Below are 21989 nucleotides of genomic sequence, written 5' to 3'. Positions count from 1 at the left end.
AGCTCTAGGTGGGGAGTGGTCAGAGGAGGCCCCGAGAGGCGGCGATGCTCGTGCCGCGCGGTGGACATGGGGAGGCTCCGGTCAGGGTCAGACTCGGGCATGTTTTTGTGGTGTAGTCTCAGTCTTAAGAGGCATCCGAAGAGGGGAGACTCTGGGAAAGCCGGATGTGTTCAGTCTCGCCGCACCCTGGGGTGGGGTCCGAGCTTTGCCCGCTCCCTGTCCCCGCGACTGAACGTGGCCCCTCCTCCTGAGGACCTCCCCGCCTCACCCTGGGGTCAGGGCCTTCTGCCCGCAGTCCTGTCAGAACCCACGTCCCTGGTGGGTGGCGGGGCTGCACCTGCTGGCCTCTGGCCCTGACGCGGCCCCGCCCGGAGCCTGGCCTCCTTCCCGCCATTTGTCCTGGTCTCAAGTCTTCTGTCCCTGGGGCCGCTGTGCTGTGTTACCTGAGCTGCGTCCATGGGGCCTGAGATGGACGGTGGGCCCGAGGCCTGGGAAGCCGTCCACGCCCGAGTTGGTTTGCTGAGCAGGCTCCCTTGGCCATTCCCTGGAGGCCTCGATTGCCCGGTCAGAGCTGCCGTTGCAGGTTTATTTCTGAAAGGAGGCTCAGCTGCCTACCCCCTGCTTGTTGGCCTGTCATATGCCCATGGCCTGGCACCCCCACACTGGGAACTTTCCCGAGGGTGCTGTGAAGGGGCTGGGACCAGGAGGCACCGAGGGCCTAGAGAACCTTCCAGAAGCTGACTTAGAATGCTGGCCTGAGCTGGACTGAGGTTTCTCCACGGTTCCCCAGCCTGGCCCAGGCTCTCCTCTGCCTGAAGGAGGGACAGGCCAGCAGCCCAGGCTCAGGCCCTGCACTGCTCCAATGTGGGGCTGGTGAGACGGCTTGCCTGCAGAGACTTGCTGGAAGCGTCCTGTGCTTGGAACCGTGGGTCCTGGGTTGTGCTGCTTCCCTCAGTCCCCACTCTGCCAGCCTGGGCCCTTCCCAGCTCAGGCCCTCTGTCCTCTGGGCAGGCCTGCCTGTGGCTGGGGGCCCTGGAGCTGCTGGGCTGGGCCTGATGCACGGCCCCTCCATCCCAGCTCCTCCTCCTGCCCCCTCGGCTCAGCCCTGTGCCTTGGTCCTCAGCTGGGGGCGAGGCTTGGCCATCCTTCTGGGGCCTGGTGCTTTGTTCTAGCTGGTGGCCCTGACCGTAGAGCAAGCCCTGCACATGGGGAGGGTGCGTGAGCCCTGCTGAGAGGCCCGTGACCACTGTCTGTGGCTCATTTTTGTTCTTTTTTAAAAAAATCTTTTTAGGGCTGCACCTGAGGCATTTGGAGGTTCCCAGGCTAGGGGTCTAATTGGAGCTACAGCTGCCGGCCTACACCACAGCCACAGCACCACGGAATCCGAGCCATGTCTGTGCTCTACACCACAGCTCACGGCAACGCCGGATCCTTGACCCACTGAACGAGGCCAGGGATCGAACACTCGAGGGAACAGAAGGGGTCCTCGTGGATCCTAGTCAGATTTGTTTCTGCTGAGCCACGACGGGAACGCCTCGTTTTGGTTCTTCTTTGTCTTTTTGCCCGATTGGAGAATGGAAACCCTCCCACCCTCACCCCCGAATCAAAGCCTGTCGAGGCCTCGCCCGGCAGCAGCGTGACGTGGTCGAGTCTGTGCCCCGCTCTGTGTGTGTGTGGGGGGGGCGGGTTCGAGGGCTTTTCTTTCTCAGGCGTCTGAGTTTGAGCAAGTACGTTCCTTCTTGGGGCCCGTAAGTCTCGGTAATGTCTGGCCCCGAGTGGACAGTCTGGTCTCTGTGCCAAGTCAGTGGCTTTCCTTTTTTGTTTTTCTTTTTAGCACAACTCTTGGGCCACATTGTGTTTGTGTTATTTGTTTTTATTTTTAATGAAAAGAGCGAGATGTTTCAGCGGACTTTCCAGCCTGTAGACCCGCTTTTCAGGTGTCGGGAGAAGCATCCAGCGTGTGGCAGGTGACAGCCGCTTCCTGGGGCTTCTCAGCAGGCCCCGCCCTGGCCTCCGAGGCGGGCTCGATGGAAAGCGTCTCCTCAGCCCGAAAGGTGACAATAATTACATCTGCCTGCTTCATTCCATGCACCCTCTTATTTCCAATGAAATGGACATTTCAAATCCAGAATTACTAACCAAATTACCTTTATCAGTGACAGAGCATCTGCTCCCAATTACTCACAAAACAGGAAAAATGTATCTTTGCAGCGTATGCATTTGCACTCCGGTGTATGTCAATGGAAAGGAATCCCTAGCGTTTAGTCGACCATTTTTCAACGCGTCCAGAATGGGAGGCGGCCTCGCCAGACCTTGGTTGCGCATGTGCGGCGGCAGTGGTGGCAGCCGTGGCTGGTCCACGTCATCTGCGAGAAGCAGCCACCTCCACCAGACCAAGGCGGGCCTCGGTCGTTTTGGGGTGGCTGCTCCTGTTGGCCCCGAATCAGCTGGGTGGCCTGGCTGTTGGGGGGCGGGGGCTGCCCGCAGGTGCTGTCCTAGGAGCCTCCCCGAGTCCCCAGAGCCTCGCGTCCCCAGCAGACGGCCCGGCTGCCTGCCTAGCACCTCTCGGGGGTCCAGTCTGTGTCGGGCAGAAGCCCCGCAGAGAGGCCTGGGCAGGGAGATGGGGCTCGAGCCGTGGTGCTGCTCTTGCACTGCGTGGGGAGGAGAGACTCCGTGGCTGCTGAGAGCTTGCGTGTCCTGCCTGGGTCCCCTTGGGCCCACCTGTCTTTACTGGAGTCCCTAACGTGGGATCCGGGTCACAGGCCCTGCCCGCCCTCTCCCTGGCCGGGCTGGGAGCCTGTGGGGTGTTGGCCTGGCGTGAGGTTGAAGCCGTCTTGGGGACCGGGAGTCACGGCCCCGCTCCCAGCCCAGCGTCTGCTGGACCTACCTCTGGGTCAGTCTGCGCTCTGCCATCTGCCCGAGTGTCCTCTGGTCTCTGGGACATTCGTCCTGTCTGTACGGCCTGCCCATCTTTCAGGGTGCGGGCACCGGGCCTGCCCGTGTTTCAGGGTGTGGGCATCCGGCCTGCCTGTCTTTTGCGGTGCGGGCATCGGGCTTGCCCGTCTTTTGGGGTGTGGGCGCGGGGCCTCCCCGACGGGGCGCACATTGCACATGCGGGAGTCGCCGCCTCCATCTGTTTTCCTGGAGGACGGGGGCGCCGTGAAGTCTTGTACTGGAGTTACTGCAAGGTTGCTCGGTGGTTGGAGTGGGCTCCTGGGCGGGCGAGGGGCTCCGGGAGGGCTCTGCTCACAGCCTCCGGGCCTGTGTTTGTCTCCTGCAGAGCAAGTGCATCGGCACCTGGACCAGCACGAGGTGCGGTACCTGCAGTTTGCCTTCCGCTGGATGAACAACCTGCTGATGCGGGAGGTGCCTCTGCGCTGTACCATCCGCCTGTGGGACACCTACCAGGTGAGTGCCCGCCTGCCCTGGGGCCGCCGGGACCCGGACGGGCCTCCCTTCCATGAGGGGACGGGCCTCCCCCACCGGGGGTCTGGCCGTGTCCTCTGCACTCCACCTCCTGTCACGCTCTGCGCTGGGTCTGTTCACTGCACTTGATTTTGCCTTCAGAGCGTCCTCTCGGTTGGCACGTGGGGTCTTCAAAGTCCGTTTCGGGTGTTCTTCTCACTCGATGAGACGTGAGGCGGCGAGACGAGCCCGCTGTGGTCTCTCTTGTGGCCGAGGTCCGTCTGCGGCCTGGGTTTGCTGGCGGCTTGCGCCTTGGCCAGGCTGGGGTAGGGGAGGCGGGGAAGCTTGCGGCTCTGCCAGAAACCTTGGCGCTCAGGACTCACACGCCGTCTGTGTCTTGAGTTACTTATAATAAAGAGTTTTAAAAAACCACTGACAGATTCGGGGTAATACGAAATTTTCTCCTCTCCACCGATTTTGATGAAATTCATTCTTCAGGAGATTGGGTTTTCTGGAACAGACCGCCTCTGTTCCCTCGAGCGTCGAGTTGCTCATTGCAGCACCTTTTCATTTTGTTGGAGATGTTTGCTGAGGCTGAGGCCGCGCCGGGGGGTCTGCAGGCCGGCCTTTCGTCATCGCTCGCAGAGAGCAGGAGGCTGGATGTGTCCTTCACTCTGGGAGGCGCTGGGCAGCAGCCCTTCGGAGGCCGGGCAAGGGAGCCCCAGGCCAAGGGCTTCTCTGCAGGACTGTGGCCGTCCAGGGTTGGGTTCCTGCATGTGCGTGGAGGCGGGAGCCGGGCCAAGCAGGCTGCGAGGGCCCCACCCCGCCCCCCATCAAAGGAGCCCTGGGTCTGGGTGGCGCATCCTTCCTGTGGGAGGGGGACCTCCGGTTGCTGCCCGCTGGCCTCCCACTTTCTCCCGGGTCGCCTGGAGCAGTGACCCTGAATTTTGTTTCCTAGTGCTGCCCGTGTGCCCGGCGCGGGGCCTGTGAGGGTTTTGGGGCTCCGACAGCCTGTGTTTGCCTGCTTCTCTTCCTTGCAGCTTGTATGTTCCGGTGGCGTTTGCCACAGAAAGTGCAACGACCGGGTAGATGGCCTCCGAATCCCCGCTTTGGTTTTGCTTTTCTAGGTACTTGGCAGCCGCAGCATCTCTCGCCACTCACATTTCCTCGGACACAGAGCCTTTTGGGGAGGGGGGCGCTGTTGGGTTAAGTGGCCGACAGCCTGGCCTATCCATCAAGTCTCATAACGTCACGGAAAACAGAACTTAATATCCTGTGAATTTCGAACGCTCTCCGTTTGTGGTGGGCGAGGCCGAGACCCTGGCCCCCTTCATTAAACACGGAGTTCCGTGTAATGCTGTCCCCATTACGAGTAAATTAGGTATTAAGTCAATAGCACTTTGAGGAGCAGAAAACGGCTCAGCGTGGCCGTGGCCCTGCACCACTTCGCTCAGACTCCTAAGAGGTATTAAAACTTTAAGCACAATTGTGGCATCTTTATTGCGTTAATTTTCCTGAGATTAAATTTTGTCAGGAACTGACTCATTTGTGCCGTGGGCTCATTGTTGAACTGTCAGTACCCTGGTCATAAACCTTTTCATATCCTAAAAATTGGGGGTATTTCTATTTTACAGGCCCAAGTAACCATGAAATTGTATTGCATCTTTTGGCGATGAAAATACATCGTAACCGTGGGGCGGCCAACGGGCGATCGCTCGCGCCTTAACGGGTGTTTATTAGCTGGGCCGTTACAGGTTTCTGGAGCTCTTTAATCCCTTCCAGCACGGCTGCACATCCTCCCAGGACATGTGTCAACCAAAGGTTACCGAGAAGCACCCGCTCGGCCCAGTTTCCACACTAGACGCGGCACGGAAGTGGGGGTGGCGTGAGTCCCCAGCCTGAGAAAAGGCAATTACAGAGCACAGACTGGAGCTCCCGTGGTGGCTCAGGGGGAACGAACACGACGAGTATCCGTGAGGAATCCCTGGCTTTGCTCGGTGGGTTAAGGATCTGGTGTAGCCGTGAGCTGTGGTGTAGGTCACAGATGTGGCTCGGATCCCATGTTGCTGTGGCTGTGGTGTAGGCCGGCAGCTGCCGCTCCAATTTGACCCCCAGCCTGTGGACTTACATATGCCGCAGGTGTGGCCTTAAGAAAAAGAAAAACAAAACCCCCAAAACAGCCAACATAGACCATCCAGAAGTGGCTGCAGAGCAAGGAGACAGCTGCTGCTCCCTGGGCTCCATGTGCGGTGGGACTGGGGAGGTGGGTGCTGGCTGCGGGGGGCACTCCTGGAGAGCCTGGGCCATGGGAGGGAGCTGGTGGAAAGGAAGCGTCTTGCCTACATCTGGACCCGACGCACGGATTTCGATGAGCTGGGAGCGGGGGAGAAGCCTCTGGGCCGTTTGCGGTCAGGTCAGCCCAGAGGCTCCCACGCCTCTTGTGACTCCCTGCCCCTCCCGTCTCCTCCCTGTGGGCCCTGCATGCCTTGCTCTGTGTGGAGGGGCCGCCATCCCTAGTGAGCGGGAGCTGCCTGCGCGTCTCCAGGCTACAGCCACTGCCCCTGCTGTGGTCTGGACGGTGCACGTGAGCTCAGCTCTCTGGGTCCCCCTCCTGGGAGGCTGCAGGTGCCAGGCCTGGGCCGCAGAGAGATGCTGGTTGGAGCTGCTCCCTCGACGTCCCCCTCCCCGGCGGGAGGCCACGTGGAGGGGAGGAAGGCAGGGCCTTTGGCCTGCGGTGGAGCAGTTTGCCCTGGGGAGCTTGCCGGTGGCTGGAGCGTGAAGCGCAGCCTCAGCCTCTTGAGTGCGGTGCCTCCTGTGTGGCCTCCTGGTGGCTCCTCCAGCATCCCGGGGGTTAGGGCTTCAACCTCTGGATTTGGGGGACCCAGTTCAGTCCACACAGGTGCCCTCCTGGGCTTCCGGAGCACCCCGGCCTGACCTTTGTCACATGGGGTTACAGCGCTGTCTCCCTCTTGCGCTTGCCTGCTGGAGCCACCCAGGACCCTCCTCCTGGAAGCCCGGGGGTGGGGTGGGCGGTGGTGGTGCAGGGCGCATGCCTGCTGGGTGGGCTGCACTCCCCACCCAGAGCCCGCTCTGCACTCCGGGGCTGCTGCCCGGCCTCAAAAATCCTCCCTTGTCGCCTTTGGGTTCCACGTGTCTCTGTAATTGCTCATCTACAGAAAAACCAGCCGCGAATGTGGCCTCTATTTCACTGTAAGCTGGTGGGCCCAGGACGGTGGCCGTGGCTCGGGGCTTGAGGGCCTCTGCCCTGGGGCATCTCCCTGCCACGGCCAGAGTCCTGGGAGGTGGGGGTCTGGGGGCTGCACTCCCTCCCTGTGCCAGGCAGCATTTCATGTCTGGAGGCCTGGTGGGCACAGGTGTCTGTGGGGCCGAAACCCCTCCCTGGCCCAGCCCCTCCCCGAGAGCGACCTGAGGCAAAAGCTGCCTCTTTGTCTGAGCTGTTTGACCTCTTCTCTGTCCAGATTTTAGGCCTGTTTTTCTATTTCTGTGAAAAATGCCGTTGGAATCTTGATGGGCGCTTCTTGAGTGTGTAGATCACCCTGGACACACGGGCATTTTCGTTCCCCACAAGTACAGAGTGTCTCTCCGTTGATCTGTGTCTTCCTCAGTTTCATTCATCTGTGTTTTTTCATTTTCAGTGTATAGATTTTTCACTTTCTTGGTTAAATTTATTCCTAAGTATTTCATTCTTTTCAATGCAGTTGTAAATGGGATTGTTTTCCTAATTTCTCCTTCCAGCAGCTCGTTGTTAGTGTATAGAAAGCAACTGATTGTTGTGTGTGTATACATATATTTTAGTCCTGTAACTTCTCTGAACTTGTCCCAAGCAAATGAAATCACTGTTTCAGAGAGGTATCCACATGGTTGTGTTCACGGCAGCCGAGATATAGAACAGTGTCAGTGTGTGTGTACACGTCCGTGTGTGTGTGTGTGCGCACGCGCGCACACACACGGACTCACAGGGGAACAGGATTCAGCCTTCAAGAAGGAGGAGGTCCGAGGGTGTGGCCGGGCTGCTTAGGGAAGGTCCAGGGAGAAGAGGAGCAGCGGGTGGAGAAGGGCCTGCAGTGTCAGCCAGGAGAGAGCCCCGGAGCGCCGAAGGTTCTAGAAGGACGGAAGCAACCGGGAGAGGAGCCTCTGGGCACTTGAAAAATGTGACCAGTGTGGCCGAGGAACTGAACTTGTTTTTTTAGTTCACTTGGCTTTAACGTGAGCGCCCGGGCAGAGTGGCTGCCTGTGGGGGGCATGGTTCTGGGCGGGGCTGGTGGGCTCGGCGCGCCAGGCCCCCGGGAGCCTGGGCAGCAGCAGCAGGCGGGCGGGACCTGGCTGCTGGCAGGTGCAGGTCCGGCGCTGGGGAGAACTCAGGCAATGGCTGGCTGGAGACCGCCTCCCCCCCCAGCATCTTCCGAGAGGAGGACCACGTGGGCGGGGCCTGGTGCGGCGGGGGAGCCCCGGGCCCCTCCCGCCCTGGGCCTCGTCCTCATCCCCGGAGCAGGACTCCCGGGGCCCCCGCTGGGCGTCCTGGGTCTCGTCTGCCTGAGTTTCAGGTGAGAAAGGCTGGAGGCCAGACACAAGGTCACACGGAGGACAGTGGCTCTGTCACATTTGGGCTGAGCGTTAAAAGTGACATATTCATGAATGTTTTATCTGCAGTGTGACCTTAAGCAGCTTGTCTAACGTCTTCTGGCCTCTGGAGAAAGTTCCTGAAACCTGGGGCTGTTGGCGGAAACCCAGGGGAGGCAGCGGCGTGAGGTGTGTGCTCTGAAGGGGTGGCCCGGGTGCAGGGAGCCGGTGGGGACCCAGAGCCGGGGTGCCCTGACGAGGCTGCGTAGGGCAACCGTCCCCGGGGTGCATCTTCGTGGTTGGTCATGTACATCACAGCCCTAGGGGCTTGAGCTGGTCTCCCACCGGGCGTGTGCAGGTGCAGCTGCCTTTGGGGACCCGCGCCTGTGGCCACCCAGCCCCGCAGCACCTTGGGCGGCGGGAAAGCCAGGCTGGGTGGGGAGAGGGATCAGGTCCAGCAACCCTGAGGGTGAGGCAGGCTAGGCCACGGGTTTGCAGGGCTGAGGTGCAGCTCAGGAGGCCGCAAGCAGCGCAGGACGGATTGGCAGGAGTGGTGTCTGGGGGTGCGTGGGGGCACCTGCTGCTCTGCCTGCATCGTGGGCGGGTGGGGACCGGCGGCACGTGTGATAACCCCTTGACTATTTCCATGGTTATATTGCATTTCTCAAGTTTGGGGTGCAGCTTGTCCTCTGACTTTGGCACCTTCACTGTGTCCAAGTGCTGCCTGCAGTGTTGTGTCCACCCACCGGGGCGGCTTCCTGTGCGGGAGGGGCTGGGGCGCAGGGTCCCTCAGGTCACCCTGCGAACCGCCATCACCGTGTGAGAGGGGAGACGCGTGTGCACAGGCTGCGGGAGCCTTGCGGGGGTGGGGGCCTTTGGGGACCCGTCTTCTCGGCCGAGCCCCCCCTCCCCTGAGCACCTGCCACCTGTCCCCTTGTGTCCATGCCCCTGACGCCTCTTCCTACCGCCGTCCCATCCGCTCCCAGAGCCACCTCTCCACGTGCTGCAGAGCCTCCTGTGTCCCGAGCAGATGAGGCTCAGAGAGGCCAGTCCTGGGGGAGCAGGGTCCTGCAGGGCTGGCCTTGGCTCGCTGGGTCTGTGTGGCCTTTAAACCTAATGGCATAAAGGAAACGACATCAAAGACTCCGTGTGTGTGTGTGTGTGTGTGTGTGTGCGCGCGCGCGCGTGTGTGCGTGTGTGCGTGTGTGTGTGCGCGCGTGTGTGTGCGTGTGTGTGTGTGTGTGTGTGTGTGTGTGCGCGGGCGTGCCGGGAAGAGGAGGTCGGGCTGCTGGCTGACCACTCTCACTGCGCCCCAGCCCCTGCCACCACGATGCATCAGGAGGGACTGGCCATCACACCAGGGCTGTGGCCGGGTCACACGCCTCCCTCGCCCTCTTTGAAGCAACCATGCAGTGGACACCATTCGGGCCACCTCCCCGGAGAGCGAGTCTGGCCTCAGAATGGGCAGCACTATGTCCGAAGCCACCGGCCTGTGTAGTGAGGCCTGGAGACGGCCCGGCCCCTGTCACCTCTGCAACCCGGCACCCCGGCTTCCTGCGGTTTCGTCCGTCCACTCACTGGGCATCTGCTTGTTTGATGCCTGAGGCTGTCCCCCGCCGGGGAGGAGCAGTGGGTAGAGGGTGATGAGAGAAGGGGTGGGGGGCAAGCCGAGACCCCCAGAGCTTCTCCCCCACCCCCCGCAGCTTCTGAGAAACCTTGGTTTTCCGTCTGCTTTGTGTTGAAATCATTTGATTTGCAGATAGGAAGGATTTTCTTCAAGCTTCCCCCGAGCGTTGAGTTTTGAATGTTTTCGCCCCCACCTTGAGCCAATCCGTGTCCATCACCCGGAGATGCTTGTTTGCCCCGGGAGTGGAGGGTAACACAGTCTTTTAAAGCCCGCGAAGAATTGCAGATTTCCTAAGAGAGGCTTTCACTGTTTCTGCCGGAGCCTCGGCGGCCTCACGCGGGCTCGGGACTGTCGCTGCCGCCCTGCGGGGCCAGCACGCTTTCCCGGCTTTTGCGCTTTGCGGTAGCAAGAGGGGTCTTATTATTACTTAAGAAAACGCGTGTTTGACAGGGACTCTCCCCCGCTCACCAAAGTGTGCGTTTGGGGTGCCACGTGGAGCCTCTCTTTTCTGCGTCTCTGCGGGGACGTGTTCTCCTGGCGCCGAGCCCGGGGCGGGGGCACGGCGAGCTGCCTGGCCCCAGGGACCCGAGCGAGTAGTGGCCCGTGCTCATCCCAAGTGGCTCGGGGGCTCGGGGTCCTGGGAGCTGGTGCTGTGTGGGTGGGACGGTGGCACCTCACACCCACTCACCGGGCGCGTTCTGCGCACCTGTCAGCTCCGGTTTCGTTCAGACCAGGTCCTCGCGTGACCCCCGCAGGCGCGGCGGGGCGCCCAGGAGCTCCGGCGTCCAGGCCGTCTGACTGTTTTCTGGAGAAGCTGCTGATGGTTCGGCAGGCGAGTCGTTTGCCGAATCGCATGGCAGGGAAGTGCTGTCGGAGAGGGCAGGTGATTTCGTTAGGAATCTGCTCAGCGGCCTGTGCTTTTTGGACGCGTCTCTGTTGTTGAGTGTGAATCACGCCTCTGTCGGCCCTTCTCAGATCTCGTCTTGGAGGCGACACAAAAGGCAGGTGTCACGGTCGTTTCACCTTCAGGGCCTTCTCTCCGCCCACTCGGAACACACGTGCAGCCCCGATGTGGCGTTCGTGGCTGTTTAAGGTAAGTATCCGGACCTCTGGAACGCACGCGCCTCGTCGTCGTCCGCGTCCCCGCTCGGCCACAGCCCTCTGCCCCCCGGGAGACTCTAGGGCCAGCAGTGCCCACCTGACTGGTCCCCACAGCCGTTCCGGGTGTGTGGGTCCTGCCCCTCTGCCCGGCGGCGGCCCCTCTTTCCCTGGTCCCAGAGTCCCCAGGGCACATGTCCTGTCCGAGGCCTGGCTGCGTGTCCTCTGTGCCCCCCGGGGCTCTGCTCTGAGTCCCGGGGAGGGCGGCGTCCGCCCCTGGGACAGTTGTTGCACAGCGCTGACCTCGGTCTCCAGGGTTTATGCGGAGGGAACCCTTGCGGCACGAGCTCCGTGTCGTCTCCCTTCATGCTTTATCACTGGCTTGAGGTTTGGCCACATTTGCTTTGCAAGTAAGCCTGTGCCTTTTTATTGCCTAGTCTTTTTTTGTTGTAAAGGATGCTTCTTAAACTCCCTAGGCGACTTCCTCCCTGCTCAAGGCTGGGGCGTGGGATGAGCTCGGGCCTCCGCCCTATTTTTTCTGGCCGCCAGACCATCTCTGTGACGCGGGAGGTCCTGGCTGTCAGGCAGACTGTGACCGTCCTTGCGATGCCGATTCTCTGAGCCTGGTCCCCAGGGCCTCACCTTGTTAGGAATGCACTTTCTCAGGCCCCACCGGACCTGCTGTGTCGCCATCTCTGAGGGGCGGGGGGCTGGCCACCTGAGTCCCAGCAAGCGCTGAGGAGGTTGGCAGCCACCCCTCTGGGACGGCCGGGAGTTCTGGCCTCGGCCCCCGGTGGTGGCGCGGTTCAGTTGGGGACAGCTGGTGGCCCCTGGCTTGAGACGGCAGTGTGTCCTCTCTGCTTGTGCCCGGGCGTGTGCACCGTGGCTTCCTCACACAGTGCCTGGTGACTTCCCTCACGGTCAAGACACAAAACATAGAAGGAGGTGGACCCCTGAGGTAGGACGTGGAGAGCAGGAAGGGCCTGCTGTCCCTCACTGTCCCCTGGGCGAGGAGAGGCACCCAGAGGTGTCGCGGGGGCCTCACCCGTCGTTCCCGGTGCCCGTGGGGTGCGTCGCGCAGGGACAGGCAGGCATCTGGGCTGGTGAAGCTGGGCCTCCTGCCTGTGGGCCGAGGGCGGGTGTGGATTCCCCCGACCCGTCCAGGCAGAGGCCAGGGTGGTAAGGCAGTGGCTTTTCTCGAAGCATTTTCCCTCGGAGTCTAGAGGGAAGCAAACCTGAGTTTCTCGCTCAGTGTGGACTTGCCCCAGTGCCTGGGACCTGTCTGGTCCACGGCCACACACCTGGGTTGAGCTTTACCGGAGGAAGCCCTGCACCTGGGCCTGAGGGGGCGGCGGTATGTGGCGGCGGGGGGGTGGGGGCCTGACCCACAGGCCTGGGGGGGCGGGGGGTGGGGGTCTGACCCACAGGCCTGGGCTACCTGCACAGTGAGAGGGGCTTCCAGAGGGGATGTCTGCTCCCCTGTAGTCAACCCAGCAGGCAGCTGCACGCAAAGAACTCGCTAGGTAGGCCTGAAGTCCAAATTACAGTAGCGCAAGGCTTGTGACCTCCCGAATGCTAAAGAGCCGGGTGTGCGGAGGCCGCTGCATCGGCCTCTAAGCTTTCGGCCTTCAGCAGATGAGGCCTCGTGATGACGGGGTTCCCTCTGGGGAGGAGGACCTGGGGCCACCACCGGCCCCCTGTGTGACCTCCGCGCCACGCTCTGTGCCAGCGGCCGGGAGCTTCCCATCCTCGGCCGTGCCGTCTTTGCCTTTCACGGCCACTTCCTGGTCCCTGGCCTTGGGCTGTGGGGCCCGTAGGCAGGTGGCTCCAGAGTGGGACACACTCGCCTTCTCTGGACCTGGGTTCCGATCCTCGCTCCCGGGCTCTGTAGCTGAGGGGCCTGGTGGTCCTGCCTGAGCCCTCCGGGCCCTTGGCGTGCAGTGGCCAAGGTGGCCAGCCCTCTGGCTGCGAGCCTTGGGTTTCTTGTTTGGGAGGTTGTGTGGGCCTGAGCCCGCCGTGTAACCAACGCCCCGGGTTCCGTGGCCTTGGGTGGTGAGTTACCTGCTCGGATCCTCAGGCTCGGTAGCCGGGAGAGGGCTCATCAGGGCGCCCGCCCCACCCCGCCCCTGCCCCTGTGTATCCTGCTGGGTCTGCTTTCTGTCCCTGCCATCCTGGGTCTGCTTTCTGAAGTCTCCTCCTCGTGGTGCACCATGCGCTGACCCCGGTGGGCTGGCACGTGCAGCGAGAGGTCCCCCCGCCCCAAGGTCGTCATGCTCTGAGCTGACACAGGCCCTGAGATGCTCCTGGAAAGTTGAGGGGGCTGCAGCCCAGCCGGGCACAGCCTGGAGCCCCGTGGGAATAAGCCAGAAGCCACTTTCTAACCGACGGGGGCCCCAGCCCGCAGGGAGAGCGGCAGGGACCTCAGGGCAGGGACGGGGCACAAGTGGCACTCGGCTTGCGTGACCAGCCTCCTGGGGGCCCCCTGGAGGTACGTGCATGAGGCGGACAGTCTCGAGGAAGAGCCTGGTGGACCTCTGGCTGAGCCCACGGAGGCGGAGGACAGGGTGGGTGTGACCCGTGTGCCTGGTGGTTCCCTGGGGCGCAGGAGCCAAGCCCACGCACGGGCCTTCACCCAGATGAGCTTTATTCTCTCTCGGTCTGGAGGCCAGAGGTCTGAAGGTCGAGTGTCTCAGGGTGGGGCCCTCCTGCAACTCTGGTGGGGTGGGGGACGTGTCCACGCGGCTCTCCGGGCCTTGGGGTCCCCACGCCTCGGCTGGTGGACGCGTCACCCCGGCCTCTGCCTGTCGTCACGGCCTTTTTCTCTTGTGCTGCAGTAAACCCAGGATCAGCAAATGGAATCTGCGTCGAGTGTCTGTGCAGACTGGGCTAATTCGGCTCGAGACGGTTAATGTCGGGAAGGATTAAATGGTTCAATCTGATCCGTGTCACCCTGAGTGGCACTTTCGGGAAAAACCCACCTCCTCTCGTGACTGCCGTGAGTGCTCTGTAACAGGCAAAGCTCCGTGGCTGGGGAGCCCGCCTGGACCCGGCCCCGCCCAACAGTGGGGCAGAGCTGGCCTCGTGCTGTCGCTGCCACCGGAAAGCCGCAGCCTGGGCACTTGTGGGTTTTCATAACGCAGCGTCGCCGCGAGGGCCTTTATGTCCCTTATCCCCAGGATCGCGGGCGCTGTGAGGTGTCAGCAGCGAGCGGCTTTTAATTAACTCCCTCGAAGGGCAAGCGTGGACTCCAGAAGTGCCTTTGTCTTCCGCAGCTGACAGCGTCTTGTGAAACACGTAGGCCTTCCTCTCCATCACCAGGAAGGGGCGCATCCGAAGGGGCATCCGTGTTTTCACAAAGCAGAGGCGTCGCGATTCTAAAGGAGCCTCCTCTGGCGCGTCCCTTCCACGGGCGGGAGGAAAAGGGTGCCAGCCCTGACCTCAGAGTGGTGCTGGCACGGACGTGGTCTCGGGGCCTTCGTCCCGTCAGGGCCTTCTCTGTCACCTGCCAGGTGTACCAGGGCTGGCGGCCTGGGGTGAGGAGAGCATTTCGCCGCTGGGCTTCCGCACGGAGCCCCAGCATCTTCTTTCCGTGTGATGGGCTGAGCCGATGGCCTGGATCCCCGGCGCAGACCAGAGGCAGCGAGTCCTCAGGCTGCCCCCTGATTTTTGGGGGAGAGGGTGAAGGTCTCGAGGGGTCCCCCCGCCCCCCACTCCCCGCTTCCTGTCTGCCGTCTGCTTGCTCTTCTTCGGCTCTGGTGCTCGTTCTCGAGAGGCGACTGCAAAGCCTTCTCTGGGATTTCCTGAATTGGGGCTGTTAATTGAAAGCCGGGTCCACGCCCCTGGTTGGCCCTGCCTGACACCAGTTTTAAGAACTCCTCCTACCTGCTCTGTCCCTCCTTGCAGGAGTCTCTCTCCAGGCTGGAGGAGGCCTTTGTAGGCCAACCCTGGTGCCAGTTCTTGGAGGCATTGTTTTAAGTGAATCAATCCCGCCTCTTCCTGTCTTCATCCCAGTGATGAAGAAGCCAGACCTGCGGGGGGGGGGGGCGCGGGGGGGGGGCGAGCAGGGCGTGCAGAATTGGGCAGGACACAGGAGATGGCAGGTGGGGTCTTGCTCCCCCCTGAGGGCTTCCCTCTGCGAGAACGCGAGCGGTCACAATGGGCAGAGGAGCCAGCCGACCGGTGCCGGTCCCCGGGGCTGCCGCAGGAGGGCCAGGCCTGCCTCCCACTGGCCATTCTTTCCAGCCCAGGGGTGGGGGGGGGCTTGCCTGCGTCCCCAGGGATCAGGCCAGAGCCAGCGGAGCTGCTGCTGGAGCCTGGGCCTCAGGGAGGGACTGTGGCCATTTATGCTGTAACTCAGCGCACACACACACACACACACACACTCTCTCTCACACACACACTCAGCATGCTTCGCTCAGCATTTGCCTGGCCTCTTAAGGCTCTCCTGGGTCTGCCTTTGAAGGCAGAGGATATGCCAGTCTCATGTCTCTGGACACGTCTGTCTGTCCACCCATTCACATGTGATGCTCTGAGCGCCTGTGTGAACACTTGGCCCTGGTGCTGCGAGCTGGCCATTAAAAGACCACGAGAGCTGTCCCCTGCCCCGGGGGCCCTTCGGGTGAGGGGACAGAGGGGAGATGCCCCTTCACCACAGCCAGTGAAAGGTGTCCTTGGGGATGCCAGGGAGGGCAGCTCCGCTGTCCAGGCCACCGGGCAGGCTCCGGTCTCCTTGCTTTGCTTTCTCGGCAGGCCAGCAGTGGGGGACCTTGTAGGCAGAAGTCTGGGCGCCAGGCTGCTGGAGCAGGTCCCTGCTGGGAGGCACCACCATCGGGGAAGGGACACTAACCGCCCCCCCCCGCCCCACCTCCCCCCAGCATCCCTGAGGTGACGCAGACTGACGCTGGGCTGCACCCAGGCCTTGGGCCCCCTCCTCTGCGGTCTGCACAGCAGGACGGGACGCTGACCACGAGGGGCCCCTGGGCGTGGCCTTGGCGTTGCGGTGCCCACAGCCTCCCCTCTGTCTCCCGGGGACCATCCCCTTCCTTCTAAGATCTTTCTGGGCTGAAGCCATCCTGAATCGTGTCTTCGTCGTGTCCCCGAGTGGAATGTGTGGTGCGGTATTTACATGCCTGCTATGTCCCTCCAACCCTGGGGCCAGAAACTGCGGCGGTTGCTCTATTCATGGATTTGTGTTGGGGTGAAATGTGATAATTGATGAATATCTGTGGAAATGGATACGCTTGTGTCCTCTTTAATGAGCTAACAATTTCGAGCCGGACTCTCAGCAGTGCTATTGTTTAGCAGAAAAGGAGACATGCAAATGAGGCCGGGGCTGGATTGTGGTGGGAACAATGCTGGCAGTCTCTTTATTGGACCCATTAATTAATTCCCCATCAGCCAGTTTCCCTGGGAATGAACTGGAAAAATAATTAAAATGATACATGAGGTAAAGAGTTTAGAAATTCAAAAGGTGAAGGCAAGAATTAGTTTAATACATAATTAGACATATTATTTGTGACTGTACTTTTTTTTAAGCGTGGTTCACCGAGGCAGTGGGGTCCTATTTTTGGTCCTGGATGGCTCATAAATACCACATGGGGCTGTTTTTCAACTCATAAAGTCTCATAAATTTCCTTAATGACATTAAGTGGCTAATTATATTGTACGCTGTTAAAATAACTCCAATTCCAAAATCTAATAATACAGCAAAAGTTGCAAAAGCAAGTTTTTAAGGTAGTTAATTTGACTAAATTACCAAGTGAAACTCTGGGTGCTCGGACCAAATGGAAGGAGTTTCAGCCAAGACTCTCCAGGTTCACGTTCTCCTTGTTGCAACTTTGATGAACCGAGAGAGGATGAACTTGAACGCCACCCGTCGTCGCTGTGCGTGGTGCTGGCAGCAGGGTCCCAGCTGGCCGTGGTGTCCGTGGCTCTCCAGAGCAGGCTCACCCATCAGCCCACACGTGTCCACTGTGCCATCCTGGCGGCTCGGCCACAGTCGCAGGGTCGTAGGTGTCGGGCTCCAGGGAGAGCCGTGAGCCCGCCCTTGGCCGGTGCACACGCGTTTGAGCTCCTCCTGATCTGGCCAACGTCCTCACGTAGGTCCCCGCCACCACCGCCGCCGCCGCCGGGAGGACCCGCCGCTCCCGCCGTCCCCGCACTGCTCACCCAAGTTGTTCCTGCGCCTCCCTGTTACGGTGAATTATGTGCTGAAGACAGCCCGGCAGCTCCAGTCCTGGGAAGCTTAGGGGATAAACATTTCTTTTTTCTTTTTTTTTTTTTTTTGCTTGTGTAGGGGTGCTCCTGTGGCATATGGAGGTTCCCAGGCTAGGGGTCAAATCGGAGCTGTTTTGCCAGCCTACGCCGCAGCCACAGCAACACCAGATCCAAGCCGCGTCTGCCACCTACACCATAGCTCACGGCAACGCCGGATCCTTAACCCACTGAGCGAGGCCAGGGATCGAACCCGCAACCTCATGGTTCCTAGTTGGATTTGTTTCCACTGTGCCACGGCAGGAACTCCATGGTATAAACATTTTTAAAGGTTATTGACATTAAGTTTGAACCTATACTAAAGCTCTTTTTTTAAAAAAATGGGCAACTTCAAACTATTTATTTATTTCCTTACTTACTTACTGGCTGAGGCTGTGGCATATGACAGTCCCCAGGCCAGGGATCAAACCCCAGCCATACCTATGACCTGAGCCACAGCGGTGCCAACATCAGATCCTTAATCGCTAGGCCATCAGGAAACTCCTTAAATCACTTTAGAAGCTAGTCTCCTGAACTATTGGAGAAAAGCATAAAAACCACAGTGAGAAAAAAAAGAGAGAAGCAGCAGCAGCAGCAGCAGCACCTCTGAAGAGCCCAGTGGGCAGCTGCTGTCAGAAGCCCTTGCCCTTGGTACGTCGCTGTCCCGCACCTGCGGGGAGCTGGGCTCCTCCTGCATCTTCATCTGAGCTCTTGCGGCTCAGGGTGGGGCTGGCCGCTGTCCTGAGGTCCCCTAGGCACAAAGCCACCGCAGGTTGGCTTCCAGAACCCGGTCCTCCCACTGGGCCTGACAGAACCACGGCCATCTGTGTGGCCCTCGGCCAGTTGCTGCCGGTCCCCCTTGCTTTCAGGTGGCAGTGCGGGCCCCTCTCCGTTCTGCTCCACCCGAAGTGCCGGGCGCTCCTGGGCCTCCCTGGGTCGGCCCCGCTTGGGAGTCGGCTGTACCCCACCTTCACTGCTGCCTTTACAGTAGGAATTTAAATGGGAAACCCTTGGCTGGGGGTGGAGGGGAACATTCACCCCTGCCAGGGCCATGCTCTCCTTTTAAATACGTCTCTGTCCACATTCATCAAGCCACGATTTGATGTGTCAGCCTGAAAGCACTCGTTGATGCTTTATGGCTGTGGTTTGTTGAAGTTCTGGGAAAGAGGAAAACGAATAAGCGAGTCCTAATAAATAAAAGTGATCTCCTCATTTGCATTTGAGTCCAGGGAGTCCATCTGATTCAGATATCAATCTTTCCTTCTGGAAGGGAGGGCGGAGCGCCCGCTGTGCGTCCCGCGGGGTTCTGATGAGCGCCCTCCCCGGAGACCACCTGCCCGTCTTCCTGCAGCTCACCCACGGGGCTTCGCGCGGAGCCCTGCTGCGCCCCCTTGGCCCTGGGGAGCCTCATTGTGTGGCACATGCCCCTCCCCGGTGGGTGAGCACGTGGTGGGGACTCAGAGCCCTTGGGAGTGTGCAGAGGAGGTGGGCTTGTCCCTGCAGTGCCCGAGGAGGCTGAGGTATGGGGGAGCCGCTGAACAGAGTGGAGGGAGCAGCCAGCGGGGGGTGGGGGTGGGGCGGGGGCTGCCCTGTTCAGGAGCTGGCCTCAGGGGCTAAAGCTCAGATTCCCTAGGCCAGATCCCCGCTTCGCCCCCGTGGCCACTCTGCCTCGTTTGCTGGCTCCCCAGCAGAGGCTACTGTGTGTACCTGGAAACAAGCCCTGGAGCCTCTCATCAGGGCAGCGTGGTGCCTGATCCCACACTTGGCTGGAAGTGACCTGCCAAGGTGGCTCGACACAGGGACCCCCTGCTGGGTTTCAGCTGCAGGGACTCCAGCGGCCCTCCCACTGCTTCCAGGTGCCACTGTCTTCATACCCACTGTGCAAACCTTGAGGGTGGGGCTGCCGGCTGGGCTCCAGGCCCAACACCTGCACAGGGCCTTGCACGCTGGCATCCACAGGGACTGCACAGGGAGGCGGTGGGTGCCCGGCACCCCTGGTCCGACTTACCTGATATCCCGTAGGGCCCACTCATAAACACCTGCCAGACCTTGTCTGGGGGGCGATCCTGCAGCCCTGTCCCCCAGCCTCGCCGCTGTGCCCCGGTCATACCTCTCACGGTCTGGTTCAGCAGATCAGGCTCTGCTCTGCCCACCAGGGGCTCCCGGCTATGGACGGGCCCCACCTCCCGAGTGAAGGACGGATGGCTCCGGGCAGCTTCGTGGTCCTGGGGTCAGATATGAATGTAAAACTGAAAAGTTCCAAATTTATTGTAGGCTTTTTCTTTGGGGGCTGGAAATATGCAATAGATTTTCTATCCCTCTCGATTCTCTCTTAAAATTTAATGCTGCCATAAAAATGATGGATAACAAATTATTCCAGGAAAAATGATACTGAACGACTCTTCTAACTGTTGAAGCAGAAGCAGAGACTTAGCGAGGAAATATAACCCAGAAAACTCACCAGGAAATGGGAAATCATGTCCTTTGTGAAAACCACCACTGCGTAATGTTGTTCCAGGCTGTAGAAAACAATTTTTATTCAAGGTGTTGAAGTACTGAATCTATTCTCTGCTGAGGGCACCTTTATTCACGTAGGAACCTCATGCCTTTCTGGAACTCACTGTGCAGCTCTTCCTCCCGAAACATCGCAGGACCCAGCAAAGGAGAGGGAAAGTCAGGCCAACCTTAAAACTGAAGTCAGAACATTCCCATGTGCCAGCCTGTGCCCGGTAGTCCCCTGAGCCTTCCTCAGCCTCCTTACTGCCTCTTTCCACAAAGTTCCACCAACAGGTGGTCAACGCTGTGGATGGCTGGGCCCAGGGCTGCCCCACCTGGATGCAGTGATGGTGGACCACAGGCCAGCTGGACCACAGGCCAGCGGGAGGGAGGCACCCCACCCTCCGCAGGCCAAGGAGGTTCGTGCAGGGCCAGCAGCCCGTGCTCCTGGCTGGGCCTTGGGAACGTCATTGCGTGGTCGGCTTTTAAAAAGCGTGGTAGGAGAAGGCAGTGATTCAGACTTGCCATCCTGACTGTGTCGTACCCAGAGCAGTGGTGCCGATGGTGCCCGTGCTGTGCCTCCCGGGCCAGGCATCTAGGCCAGGTCGTGGCTTACGTGGAGCCCCCGCTAGCGGCGGGATGAGATAGCCTGGGTCGGCGCCTGGGGGACCCTGCTTTCCCCCGGGCAGGTCGCCACATCTCTCAGGAGAACTCAGGGAAAGGCCCGGCTGGTATCAGCCATCTCCAGTTGGAAGCGTCCCCATGGCAACGCAGGAGGTGCTGGAAGCAGGCACTTGTTATTTCTGAGTCTTGACCCTTCCCAGGCAGCTCCGGGGTCTCCTCTGGAGACAGGCTCATTTGTGAAATGTGCCTCTCATTGTTCCTAAGCAACATCCACTCGAGTGAGTAATTTACTGTTTGTGTGGGTTTGGAAGAACAGAGGCACAGTCTGTCAAATGCCCTTTCTCCGCACACTTACCGTTGGCTTCGTCAGGCTGCTGTCCGTCGCTGGGTTCTCAGGGAACTGGCAGGAGCCTGTACGTGGTGCTGTCTCGTTCTGTTGGTCTGTGGGTCCCCTGTCTCAGGAGCGTCCTGCCCTCCGAACATCTGTCCCACACCTTCGTGCCTAGTCACCTGCCCTGGTGCCTCTACCGTCCACCAGACAGAGCCAGAGCCTCAGGCCGGCCATTAGGGGTCTTCGCCATCCAGCCCCATCCTCCACGTCCAGCCTCATTCATCAGGGCTCTGGGGAATGTCTGCTGCAGGTCAGCCCGGGCCGGGGCCCGGGCCGGGGGGTTGGGGAAGGGGGAAGCACAGAGGCCAGGGGGACGCGGTCCCTGCCACTCTAGGCTCACCCGCTCTTGGGGAAATCAGATTGAATGGAAGGGTGCTCTTAAGAGCCCCAGTGCAAACCCATATCCCTGCGTCACTTCCTGTGTGGTCAGAGGCCGCCAGAGCTTTAAATATCGCATGGTCCTCAGACCCGCAGGGATGCTGTAGACTTTCAAAAGCAGACTTGTACCTGCAAGCAAGTCTGCAGGAAAGCAGAGGCATCCCAGAGGTGCAAGTTGAAATGGGGGGGCGGGGGCAGGGCGGGGTGCTGCCCGTCTCCAGGCTTGGGTTTGAACTCACGCTTGGGCCAAGAGATCAACCTTGCGGCCCTTCCAGGTTGGGGGTGCAGAGCTAGGGAGCGCAGGTGAAGCCAGAGCACTGAAGGCGGGTCTCTCGGACAAAGGGCAAAGGATGGCTTAGAAGGAAAAAGTGCACGGCCGGCCTGGGAGCCGCCTGGGTGTGCCTCCGTCCTGGGAGGGCTCTCAGGTGGGGGTGTTCGAAGGGACGTTCTTCCCTGGGCCACACACATTCCCTGAATTGAGGGACACCGCATAACCTGGAAGCCAGAAAACCGAGCAGTTAGCGTCAGAAGATGTTAGAGGCTGTTAGTATCACTGGGACACCTAGCGTAATTGTAGGTGGAGATTTTAATTTTCCCATCTCGGTGATGGATAAAATAGGCCAAAAATCAGTAAAGATAAAGGCGACCTAGAAATATCATTAGGCACCCTGCTCGATCTCATTAATAATGCAACGAGTAGAGATGTCCAGCAGCATTCTTCTCTAGTTCACAGTGAGCAGGAACCACGGTAGTTTATTTCTTGGGCTGTAAAACAAGTCTGAAAGTTTAAAACGATTGAAATGATACAGAATGTGTTATTTAATCATAATTGAATTGTTAGACATCACTAAGCATGCTGTCTAAAATTCTCCAAAGTTTTGAGAATTAGGTAGTACGCCTTTAAAGAAACCTCGAGTCAAAGAAACCAGAGGGAAATCAGATGGTATTTTAAACTGAATGAATAATAAAAATGCAACACTTGAATTTGTAGTATACAGCTAAAGTAGTGCTAGGAGAGCTAACATATTGCTGTAAATCCATACATCAGAAAAGAAGAAGGATTTAAAATCAGTAATTTTAGTTTCCACCTTCAGAAGCTAGAAAAAGAAGAGAAAATTAATTTCCAAGTAAGCAGAA

At 59.8% G+C, this 21989-nt stretch overlaps 1 protein-coding gene across 3 annotated transcripts in view; it reads left to right on the top strand.

The window, feature by feature from the left end:
• TBC1D22A (TBC1 domain family member 22A) overlaps positions 1 to 21989 on the top strand; it is a 255450-nt gene that overhangs the window by 182750 nt on the left and 50711 nt on the right. For all 3 annotated transcript variants that reach the window (XM_047785951.1, XM_047785952.1, XM_047785950.1), the window contains one exon: positions 3281 to 3408. In XM_047785951.1, coding sequence (XP_047641907.1) covers positions 3281 to 3408 — 128 coding nt within the window. The remainder of the gene's footprint in view (positions 1 to 3280; positions 3409 to 21989) is intronic.

Source organism: Phacochoerus africanus, chromosome 7 (assembly GCF_016906955.1).
Source record: "Phacochoerus africanus isolate WHEZ1 chromosome 7, ROS_Pafr_v1, whole genome shotgun sequence".
NCBI classification, from domain to species: Eukaryota; Metazoa; Chordata; class Mammalia; order Artiodactyla; family Suidae; genus Phacochoerus; species Phacochoerus africanus.
Note: the sequence above shows the minus strand (reverse complement) of the source record. Positions and strands in the feature narration are given on the sequence as shown.